Consider the following 12,463-nt stretch of genomic DNA (forward strand, 5'->3'; position numbering starts at 1 on the left):
GCTGTATGACATTTTTCAAGACTTGTATATTATCACATTCTATTTTTCTTTGCATTTTACACAACGTCCCAACTTTTTATGATTTGGGGTTGTAATGTTCCCTGAAAGTGGATGTTCTGTTTATGTTTATGCAAACTCAAACCTCTGCCTCTTGCAATGATGAGCTTGAAGATGCTGTAGGCTACATAAGCTTACCAGTGACAGAACACAATGCAGCCTTTTTTCGCCACAGGAGTGCCAGTTATACATTGGATGAGTGCTAGTTATCCTTTTGAAAATAATAAATCAGATTGTCAAAGGCTGTTATTGACATGCTTTTGGTGTTGATACAGCTTATGAGAGAAGACAGTTTCTGCCTTCACAACATTTTTCAAAGTAAAAACACATTTCGACAGTTGGACAGAGGAGGGTCACCAGATAAAATGTTTAAGAACCATGTTTAAGAACCATAGACCCCTATATGTATATGATTGCGAGTGGCAGGTGCTCATATTTTAATTATTAAAAAGTCTTCAGAAAAGTCCTGTCAACATGTCCCATTCTTTATCCCACAACAATTATTAGCATTTCTGAGCACTTATATCAGACATTGGTGTATATCAAAGTGTTTAATGCATGTGTGTGTGTGTGTCTGTGTGTGTCCCTATTGGTGGTGGTCTCTGCAGGTCCATACTATAGTTTAATTAGAGCAGCAGAAATCACACTTAATCAACCACAAAATGGTGCAATCAGTCCTCGCAATAATTCTCAATACAAACCCGAGTCCCAATGGGCACTTGAGCCCAAAAGTGGTATGGACACTGAAGTACCCTTGCCCCTGTCTCCCTAATTCTGTTCCCACTTGTCTAACTATCATGTGTCGTCATCACAAGTTTAGGTATGGAACCAGAGGCGTTTGGAAGAGAGGCCAAACTTTGATTCTGTTTTACCAGGACATCTGGTAACTGTGTGCACTGCCACTGAAAACTCTGTAGGCTACGAGATGCACATTTCATGTGCAGACACCTATATCAGTGAGATATTGGTCAATACCAGAAGAATTCTGGTGAACCATTAATGTTTATGGAGGAAATGAGAGCAGTCAAAGGCCAAGCTGAGATAAGACTGTAAAGAAATTAGGACACCGAGAATGATAAACACATATTGGTCTCTTTCCCACATATTTATCATACAAGTATGTCACATGACAACATTCTTATGTTTTAATAGACCATTTCCAGCCAGTGGAGAACATGACGATATGAATCCATTGTTCTCAATTTATCATTTCTCAACTCAAAGCACATTTTTATTCTCAAGCATTTAACTCAGTTTAAGAGTGGTCCTTGTTGCCTTTTTGTTTTGGTCTTTGAAATCCATTTCTGATGGGCCTAATGGCTACACCACACAAGCAATGTAGGCTATGTTTTCAACACCATGGTGATGGTAATTTCAGTACATTGAGCGCAGATTTGCATTTTGGAAAAAAGAGACAATAGAAATGCACTACTTAGTATTAGGTCATGTTGAATACAAGCACCATATTCAACACAAGTAAACTAAGATAACAACCCCTGAGTGGGCAGCACCTATTCCGATTAGTGACGCAGGTTCAGACAAAGTTGTCAAGAACAAATAATCTCAGACAGTTGGTTATTGCTGTTGATCGTCATAGCCACACAGGGATTTCTGTTTTCATTCTACTTTCAAATAGAAATCATCAGAAGTAAGTCAGTGATACTTATTTGTTTGCTTCTTCAACTTGGTCAACATCTTTGTGAGCAGCCTAGTGTCTATTAATAATATAGACACATTGCGCTTTATGTTACAAGAAAATACTACCTTTTGATAGCCATTGTCTGTTGTTAGCAAGTGTGACCTAATATACAGTAGCAAGACAAGTTTATAAGCATTGTAGGGAGAATTTCACGGTGGGGAGGTGGCGTTTTGGGGCCGGGCTGATTAGGCTACTGTGAGCTCAAAAAGCGCATGATAGCCCATGGCTGTTTGAATATTGTATTTGCTGTGCCCTCCGATGATTTAGCATACTAAATAAAATTATATTAGTAGTCAACAATGCCACACAACCGAACCTAAGCTTATTGACACACGTTAACATATGGAAATAACCTAGTTTGAGCTAGTATAAGTATAAGTATATATACTCTTTTGATCCCGTGAGGGAAATTTGGCCTCTGCATTTATCACAATCCATGAATTAGTGAAACACACTCAGCACACAGTGAGGTGAAGCACACACAAAAGCTAGAAATGTCTCGGTAATGTGTTGTCCCACTCCACCCCTGTAGGCCTACACTTTTTCACACACAAAAAAACGTTGTAGCCATATTAGTACGGTGTCTTGTGTAATCCCGCAGGATTTTCTTGTAAAAAAATATTTTTTTGCATATTTAGCTAGTATAGAGTCTAAGGAACAAGATTTTTTTTTGTCTTCAAATTTTCACAATCCATTTTCACACTTATGTGACATATAATGCATAATGCATTTATATAATGCATAATTTAGACTGGGACTACTATCACTTGGGGGTCAAATGTGAGAAAACACTGGTAAAGAGGGTATTTTGCCTAATTTTTGGGTGCTGAATATCATATTTACTTAACTGATTTTTTTGTTTTAAACCTGCTAATTAGCATTTGCGGCCTAAAACTGGCCTCCATAGGCAACAAAGAACGGGTGAATAGGGTAAAAAATTTAACTCCTTGATATTCTTATGAAACTTTTACTAGTTGATTATTTATGTAGAGACAATATTTCATTACAAGTTTTCTGAAAATATATGTTTATAGATGTAATTTAACAATATCTCATTAATTATGCACTAATTTGCATACATTTCAATTACAGACATCTGAATATTGGATAGTTAACATTGAATGTCGTCTGGAAAAAGCGCCTAGCGCCAGTCCTAGGCATACCAGTCAACATTTAGCTTTCCAAAAACGGGAGATTTTTTTTTCCGGGGGGTGGTGTTTGTGTGTGTGTGTGTGTGTGTGGGGGGGTGTTCAGTGTTTGTACCGAATCAGTGTTTTCATATTTAACATGTTTCATACACGTGTTTCAACACTGCATTTCGGTCGTTGCTTTTACCTTACCATTACCATATGCATGGCAGTTATGTATCCACCAGCTGCCTGCCTGCAGCCTACTTCCAAAACTCCAAAGCTGCTTGCTGTCAGATTTGGTTCCGAGGACACAGTTCAGTGTATCAACAACACTCAAAAACAGTTTATGTGATGTGTTAATCAATTAAATTACCAACAATTTACAACAGCTAGTTCTGGAGTAGGTCATTCAACTAGCCCGCTTGCTTACGAGATTCAGACTGCGCGCAGTCGGCACCCGCTTCCTTATTTGGGTTTTGGGTTGCCAGGTTTTAACCCTATGACAAAATGGTTGAAATTGAAAGGAAGTGATTGTGTATGTGTAGGGTGTATTTCATACACAATCTGGCAACCTGGGAGATGTCAGACTAATAGAAAAAATGAATGGATCAATGATTTTAAAATAAAGTTTGAAGGCCATGCAAATTTCGAGAATTTTCCGGGAGAAATAACTGTGTACGTTCACTGTGTACACTAACAACAATCCCCTTCAATACCTGCAGTCAGCGAAACTGGGCGCTCTGGAACATTGCTGGGTTTCTCAGCTTGCCCTCTTCATTACAATATCCAATATCGTCCTGGGACAGCTAATTGCAATGCCGATACCCTTTCTAGGCTTCCCACAAGCCCCACTAACACTTTGCGATCTGTGTCACACGGCCTGGACGTTCCCCTGCCACTTGCCATAGCCAACATGCAAGCCTTAAGTGCACCTATCCAAGACTCTTGGATGACAGAATCTTGTATGGTGGACACCATCCCTGGTCTTTTGATCCCGTGAGAGAAATTTGGTCTCTGCATTTATCCCAATCCGTGAACTAGTGAAACACACTGCACACAGTGAACACACAGTGAGGTGAAGCACACACTAATCCTGGCGCAGTGAGCTGCCTGCAACAACAGCGGCGCTCGGGGAGCAGTGAGGGGTTAGGTGCCTTGCTCAAGGGCACTTCAGCAACCCTCCGGTTACAAGTCCAAAGCACTAACCAGTAGGCCACGGCTGCCCCCAGTGGATGGGACCTTGTGGATGGGACCTTGTACCGAGCGATCCAGGCTCCTCCTTCCAGGGATTCAGTGCTGCAGCTTTTACTGCCAAAGGTGTTGCGTGTCGAAGTGCTCAATAGCCTACACAACAACCATGGCCATCTGGGGGTGGATAGGACCATAGATTTGATATGACAGAGGTGCTACTGGCCCCAGTTTTTACTGGGCGGTGGTAGTGTAGTGGTTAAGGAGCTGGGCTACCGTGCAGTAGCTTGAAAGTTGTCTGTTCCCGGCTTTCACTGTTATGCCCTTGAGCAAGGCACTTAACCCCAATTGCTCTGGGGACAATGTGATCCCTTGTAATATAGCTGACATTCAGTATGTAAGTGACTTTGGTCAAGAAGTGTCTGCTAAATGTAATGTACATGTAAACTCTTTTGCAAGAACCATTTTTACGGTCGCCACAAAATCCAGGATACATGGGTGTCTACCAAGTATGAAATTGTGGAGCGTCTGGATGGAATTGGCACACAATATAAGATCAGGCCTTATGGGGAAAAGGGCCCCTTGAGACCATGCATTGCTCCGAGCTTAAACCTGTTCCCACCGGTCAAGATACATCCAGCCCACTAGCACTGGCTGCTCCACAGCCTCGTGGGGGTATCGGGAGGGAACCAGGCCTTGGTAACCCTGCAGTTGGAGACCTGTTGAGGGTAGCCATAGTCCACACCAGGACTAGTGCTTAGCATCACAGTGACCAAGATGGTGTTAACTTTAGCCTTGACCAACTGCCCTAGGCTCATATGGAGGGCGTACCAGATGTCCAACCCCCCCACAAACAGCGCCAGCCACCTGGCAGTGGCACCATTTAGCACAGACACTTTGGAAGAACCAGAGCTGGCCCCAAGTATAGCAGCAGGTGAAGATTTTCCAATCGTGCCCCCTGGAAGAGTTGGGTTTGAACCCTGATCCGGTTCTATCCTTCCGATGTTCCACTCATAATACTGCCGGACAGCATTCAAACCTCTTCCACCTCCCACAGTCTGTTTAACATGAGTTCTCTGCCAGTGTAGAAGAAGTAAATATTCTCCCCGTCCCCTTCAGGCCTACCAGAACGGTGGACTTTAAAGCCAGGTGTGTATGTGGAAAGGCTGACCTGCAGCGCTGGCGCACACGCCCACCCGTGGGTGGGGATCATATACGTAGCTTCCTCTCTGGGAGAACAATGCCGGTCATTTGAATTGTTTGGCGCATGGGTGCTTGTGGTTGTTGTTGTTGGAAGAACATGGCTTTATTCTTAATTCTAAGACTCCGTTGCTTCTCTCGCACGCCCGGCCTTTTGGCTGTGGATAACAGGTTGCTTTTAAAGAGAGCAAATGCACATGGTTTAGTGTCTGAGCAATGTTTTCCCTTGAGTTATTTGTTTTTTTGTATTTGTTCAGGCTGTGAGAGGGTTATCCGTGATTTGTCTGTTTGTTTATACCTTATATTCTTTTGTTTGTTAATTTTGCCTACTGTTACTCAACTACCCATGCCTATGACACCTAGTGGTGTACTGTGTTGCCTGTACTATATAGATTATTTCCAACACAAATTTCTCTTAAGGTAGACAATAGAATGACATGGCAGGTCAAGGAAAGCATCAAGAAAAGCAAAGATTAAGAAATCGTTTTTGACATAGGCAACAAGAGTGGAGGTGTTTTTACACTTTTCAGACAGTCAGTGTTTGAAAACTATGGATATTGTTTTAGGACCAACAACCTTTCTACATTATCTGGGGGGTTTGTGTGCAAAAAGTGGAATCAATTGTGAAAAAAATGTGAAAATCACTTTTCGGACTAGATATAATCGCTTATTTTAAGACATACAGATAAAAAAACTAAAGATGGATCGTGGAAATTTGAAGACAAAAAAAAATCTTGTTCCTTAGACTCTATATTAGCAAAATATACAAAAAAAATAAATTTTTACATGAAAATCCAGCGGAAGCCTATTTTCCAAACACAGCGTACTGTACTAATTGTGACAGATAGTGGTTGGACACTTCTTTAACTTATTTAATGGGACGCAGATTCAGCTCAGTTAAGTCAAAAGTGTGTTTGCGCGTAGCCTAGCATACATTTGGGAATAAAGACATAAACAAGAGTTGATCAGACTTTTTCCAGAACGTATTGTTATCTCACTGTTCTGCAACCGTTCAGTTGCTTATTTCAAGTTTGTGCAGCTTCCAACAGGAACCATGGCCAACTCTGTTCCCTCCACCAATGGCTTTGTGGTGGTCACTCATTTGTACCCACATCAAGGTGCCCAAAGTGTGACTTCACCCCAGAGCAGAGTTGATTCAACTCCATCCTCTATGCTTGGGAAATTCCTTAAAGGAGAACCAGCTGCCTTGGGGGTGAGTTTATGATTAGTACATTTCCAAATAACCCAGATGACTAATAACCAGGGTTGAAATTGGCCCAATAATCCAAGTTACATGTAACCCACTAGTAGCCTTATTCATACACAGAATCAAGTTGAAGTTGTAGCCTACTTTCAAGTTCTGGAACAAGAAGTTAAGAAGTCAAGAAGAACATAATGTGATTGTTTTTTTCCCCAGACAGTTCAAATAATGATTGGCGTGGTTATATTCTTGTTTGGTATTGTGACGACAGTTTCGGCCTCAACAATATCCTCTTACTCTGGTATCATGTTCTGGGGAACCATCATTGTGAGTTTTTTATGTACTATATTATTTCTCCTTTAAAAATGCATAACTAAATAAGTTTGAAGGTTATTTTGCATAACTAAATAACCTTCAGTCTAACTTTGTTTACATTAGCATGGTCTTTCCTAATGTATTATATGTGTTTGTGCTTTCAGTACATCACTGCTGGTTCTCTCACAGTTAGAGCCAATAAGAATCTCAATCCCTGTTTGGTGAGTATTTGATGATAGACACTGACAGCAGTCCTTTACCTTAATCCAACATCAGTAATCTCGTTCTTAGAAAGTCTCTTGCCATTGAGAGGCACAAGTAACAAACCAGAACTTCCTGCTCCCAACATCTTAAGAGACATCGAAGCGATAAATACAAAGAACGCTACTGTAGGTGAAATTCAAGACTCTTTTCCTCAGTGGTTCCTTGTTGGTGGAATTAGTTGCCCAGTGTTCTCCGTTCCTGTGATAGTTTTGGGTCTTTCAAGAGGGGTCTAAAGGCATATCTGTTCAGCATGAACTTAGTTAATTAAGCGTTTCTTATAAGGTTTGTATATTATGTCATGGTATATTATAGTATTTTTTTTTCGTTGTTTATTTTTATTAGGTTATTGCTTGCATTGACATGATTGTTTATTAAGACGGCAGCATCATCAACTTCCTGAATTTTTGGTCAACGATTCCCGGGACACCGAAACACCGGAGGAAAAGGAAACTTGGTGGGCATGTAGCCCCACTAAACTTTACGGAAAAAGATTGTTGGGTCCTTGGGGTCCAAATCCCACACCCGCCCACCCTCCGTGTTGGGCCCCCCTAGCCCTTGTGAAATTGTCATTGTGTAATTGCCTTCAGCCTCGTTCCTATGGCCGAATTACAGCCATGCCCTTATCCTTTACCAACCCCACTCCCACTCGTGTCATATTGCTTAAAGGAGAATTCCGGTGTGATATTGACCTAAAGTGTGTTGAAACATGATACCGAGTGTGAACGTATGTTTCATAGCTCACCTCGGCTTGTCCCCTGCACTCAGAAATCTGGCGGTAGTTAGCCAATGCTACCAACACAGTGTTTCGTTGTGGTGCCTCGGGCATCGGCCTAGCCATGCAAATAAATCACTGTTTTACACCATTTACGAGGCTCAAAGTAGCTCCATACTTCATTGGTAGACTTCCGAGGGCCTTGACATTTAAAACGAGACATGGAGAACTTTGAAAAAGCACTGCCCTGTACACATCTGACTTCTGCTACAATACTGAGTCATGCCACATGCAGAAGTTTTCGGATGATACTGCAATTGTGGGGTGTGTCAGGGATGGGCAGGAGGATGAATATAGAAGCCTGGTGGAGAACTTTGTGCAGTGGTGCCAACTCAACACTTCAAAGACCAAGGAAATGGTGGTGGATTTCCGCAGGTCTAAGCCCGCTCTGCTACCAGTTTCCATTGATGGGGTCAATATGGAGGTGGTAAACTGGACAATAAACTGGACTGGTGAGCAAATACTGAAGCACTCTACAAGAAAGGGCAGAGCAGGCTGTACTTCCTGAGGAGGCTGCGGTCCTTCAATGTCTGCAGTAAGCTCCTCAGGATGTTTTACCAGTCTGTTGTTGCCAGCGTCCTCTTCTATGCTGTGGTAAGCTGGGGAGGAAGCACAAAGAAGAAGGATGCTGGGCGACTAGACAGGCTAGTAAGGAAAGCTGGCTCTGTCGTGGGAGCCGAACTAGAGTGCATCACTTCAATATCAGATAAAAGGACCCTGAGCAAACTGATCAACATCTTGGACAATGAATGTCATCCACTCCACAGCACTATTATAAAGCAAAAGAGCTTGATCAGCTGGAGACTTCGCTCACTGCCATGCACAACTGACAGGCTGAAGAACTCATTTGTCCCCAGGGCCATTGAACTGTTCAATGCTTCACTAAAGGGAAGAGGAGAGATAGACTTCTCTGCATAGTCTGTATTGTTGCACTGTTTTGCAACCTTCACCATGACACTCACTCTCTTGAGCACCTTACCATGCACACAGTATTACAGGCCCAGTCCCGGCCGGCCCTGTCACTGCAAGCGCCTCATGCTTGATCATCTGCACACTAGATTTTTTTATTTAATTTATATAGTATATTTAGTATTTCGTTTTACTGATTGTGATTTTTTTGTGATCTTTGATTGTGGTTAGCTGAGGCATGCCCATAGCCACTGTAAAACTATCTGTAAACACACACCTTTTATTTCATTACATTACTTATGCATTAGTGTGATGATACAATATGAAGCATGGTCTAATCAAATGGGCCACTTTCAAGTATATTGGACTGAAATAGCTGCCGTGGTTATAGTGATGTGATTTCGTTTTTTTTTTTAGGTCAAAGCATCAATGGTGATGAACATCTTCAGCACAATAACTGCAGGGATTGGCATAATTATGCATAGCCTTGATTTATCTATCCCACTATATCCTTATTTCCACTGTTATGACGTCAGTTTTAATTACGATTGCTATATGATCGAACAGATTTACTGGGTAGGTATCCTAAACACTATACATTTTTACACAGCACATTCTGCTGCCCATGGAAATACCTTGATCTGTCTTACAGTCATGATGTATGATATTGGTTTCCCTACAATAGACCAGGACATTAGGGATTGCTGGAGTGATGCTGGTGTTGTCACTGCTGGAGTTCATTGTTTCCATCTGTGTATCTGCATTTGCCTGCAAAGCCACCTGCTGCACTACGACTCAGGTGAGTTCATATGCGATAAGTCTTCATAGTCCAGTAGTACTTTTTTGTCCAGTTAGTATACTGGGTACTGATACCCTTTTTACATGTTTTATATTTGTATTTGTTGCAGGTGCTATACCAGGTGCCACCGTCTTTTACCACCTCCCACCTGTCTGCACCTCCACTGAACACCTCTGAGGTATGGAGTCCTGATCATAAACAGAAAAGATCATTAAGACTAGTCTGGAAGACAGCCCAAATTTACCTGCCCACAAAATTTCAGGCCAGGAAATTCATTCCATTGAGAAGTCTATATACACGGTTAGGATGCTTTAGGCCAATCAAATTATTTTATGATGATTGACAAATGAGCAACAGTGAAGTAGTTCTCCATGTTACTTGAGCGTGCTTGAGATGATTTTGTTTACAACAAAAGCTAGATGTTTAGATGTCGTTATTATGTAAGATATTGACATTACCATAGCTTTTAACCCATTCGCGCTGGATGCTGCATAACGCAACATTCTAGCGCAGCATTGAGTCTCCCGCTGGTTGCTGCGTAGCCCAGCATGCTTTTTATTTCATGTTTCTAGGTGTACAGAGGCTTAGATATTAAGGTTTTGGTAGACGTTGACAATTCTTAGTATTTTTTCAGAAAACCCTCAGGAAATAAGGTTATTTAGTCTAGAATGGCATAGGATTCTATAGGCGTTTTTAGCAGGCATATTAGGAGTAAATGGGTTAAAGACAAACAGAAACCGTGATTAAGGCTTTTGACATCCTCAAATTTTTTGGGCGGAGTACATTCTTATCAGAATTTGAGTCTGGCTATGCCAAGCTACATTATGACTGACCCTTATTAAAAAAAAAAAACAGATGCATAGATCCCTCAGCTAACATCTTGTGTGCTACTTTTCCAGATGCCTCCCTTCCAAAGCAGTGTGGTGCCACCTGCCCATCCTGCTGTTGATGGCCTGAAAGTTGGCAGACCTGAAGATCTGCCCCCAATATACACTGTCCAATAATGAGGCAAGGAACATCTACAGGGGAGGCATTATGTTTCTCTAAGTATCTCTTTAGTGTCTTCATTATGTTGTCAAAGTTTAAGTGTATGTAGGCACTATTTCTGAATACTCACTATCATCTATTACATTTCAACAGTAGTTATCTATAGTATGGTCCAAGTGACTTTGCATTCAATTGAAATATTTTACAACATCCTGGCCAGCCATGGAATAAAGCCACTAATGTGTGTTGGAACAAACATACAGAAAAACATTCTGTATGCGAGCCTCTCTCTTAGCATTGAATATGTGATTGACAATTAATTTAAGGTGAAGGGTAGACAATACCATGAATTGATAGAGATCTAATACATCTATTTAAACAAAGAGATAAGGCCTGGGAAAAGTATCGCCTGGCAAAGGACGTGGCAGACTGGACTGAATATAAGCACTTAAGAAATGCCTGTACAATGAAAACAAGGAATGCAAAATCCAATTGCTATACAAATCATTGTCTAATGACATCAAAAATCCTAAACAATTTTGGAAGATACTTTCATTTTTTCTCTCTCTTTTTATATCTTTTGGTTTTCTCTTGATTTAGGCTATGTAAATAGATTATTGAGAACTTGGGGATGGGGTGGGGTTGATGGGGTGAGGGAGAGCTATAGTCTGTATGCGTGTGTGTGTTTGCTTGTTCTGTACTGTTGTTGTCTTTTAGAGGACCTCCTCGAAAACAAGATGCTGCATCTCAAGGGGTTATCCTTCAAATAATAATAAAATTTGTGATTATATAAGCTTAGATTTTTTTCCACTTTACTAAAATGAATTGGAGTGTTACAATGACAGATGGCTTTATTGCCTGTAGCAGCATATGATTGCCAGTGAATTCCAAATGTATACACATTTGATTAAATATTTGATTCAAATACAAGGTGTCATTTATGTTCTTCCAATCCATGAAATGTTTAACTTAGTCTGACAAACCATACTGTTTTTCATCCAGGAGTCTAATCATCATCTTTACAGGGAGGCTACACCCGGCACGTACAGTAGCTAAGGCCTTCCGTTTTTGCGCTGCGTTTGCTGCAACAATTAGCTTCCACTAATCAATGGAACATGATGGCGGGACCATGAGTCTCTTTTATTTCTCATGTAAGGTCATTTATTTACTTGTTTAACAGCAGCAAGTGGAACTCCCCCACAACTGAAATTAAAGGAAGTAGACAGAATATACATGCAGGAAAAGGTTTTATGAGGAACACAGAGTATGGTACAAAGATCACTCACAAGCAATAGACAGCAGCATGACTTCCCAGTAATCAAAAAGCAACAAGGACACAATCAAACAAAAACAGGAAGGATCTACCAGCAGTGGTTCTCAAACTTTTCACAATTAGTACCACCTCAGAAAACAATTGGGTCTCCAGGTACCATTATGTACATACTGTTTTGCATGTTTGTTTTTTTCAAGAAAGACTAAAACTAGTTTACATTTAACTTCAGTGATTGTTTGGTTAAGGAGTTTTTATTATATATGTTTTGATATCATTTGAGGTTATTATTTCGTCTTGATGAAAGAATGTCTCAGAGACTCCCGGAGTACCACTAGAGAGAGTAATATAAAGCAATATAATTTTCACATGTCATGTCATGGCCTATATAGTATGTTGTTCTTTGTCAATATCGCAGTCATACCCTATGTCAATATAATATCGCACTACAAACACACAGAATCTTGCCATCATCAGAAGTTTTCTGATTGGTCTATTATAGTAATGTGCCTGCTGGTTGCTGGTCTGAGCTGGGCAAAGTCACCTGTGACACCTGTTCAGATCTATAAAGTCTGTGTGGACATTACTAGTCACTTTATCTCTGCCATGTTTTCTTTTCTATGCTGTATTGCTGCTTATTGTTCAGTAATTTGTAATGCAATTTGCACTGTA

At 40.9% G+C, this 12,463-nt stretch overlaps 1 protein-coding gene across 2 annotated transcripts; it reads left to right on the forward strand.

Annotated features, from left to right (window-relative positions):
* Window positions 1–1,611: 1,611 nt before the first annotated feature.
* LOC125305931 (membrane-spanning 4-domains subfamily A member 4A-like) lies at window positions 1,612–11,446 on the forward strand. Of its 2 annotated transcripts, none has more exons than XM_048261002.1 (8): window positions 1,612–1,705; window positions 6,314–6,487; window positions 6,692–6,802; window positions 6,955–7,011; window positions 9,153–9,311; window positions 9,421–9,534; window positions 9,644–9,712; window positions 10,434–11,446. In XM_048261002.1, exons 2-8 carry the CDS (start codon window positions 6,329–6,331, stop codon window positions 10,536–10,538), a joined length of 774 nt encoding a protein of 257 aa, XP_048116959.1. In that variant the 5' UTR covers window positions 1,612–1,705; window positions 6,314–6,328; the 3' UTR covers window positions 10,539–11,446. The 2 variants fall into 2 exon arrangements, with proteins under 2 accessions (XP_048116959.1, XP_048116960.1); XM_048261003.1 differs by having other exon boundaries at window positions 6,696–6,802.
* The last annotated feature ends 1,017 nt before the right edge of the window (window positions 11,447–12,463 follow it).

This window comes from Alosa alosa, chromosome 13 (genome assembly GCF_017589495.1).
Source record: "Alosa alosa isolate M-15738 ecotype Scorff River chromosome 13, AALO_Geno_1.1, whole genome shotgun sequence".
NCBI lineage: Eukaryota > Metazoa > Chordata > Actinopteri > Clupeiformes > Clupeidae > Alosa > Alosa alosa.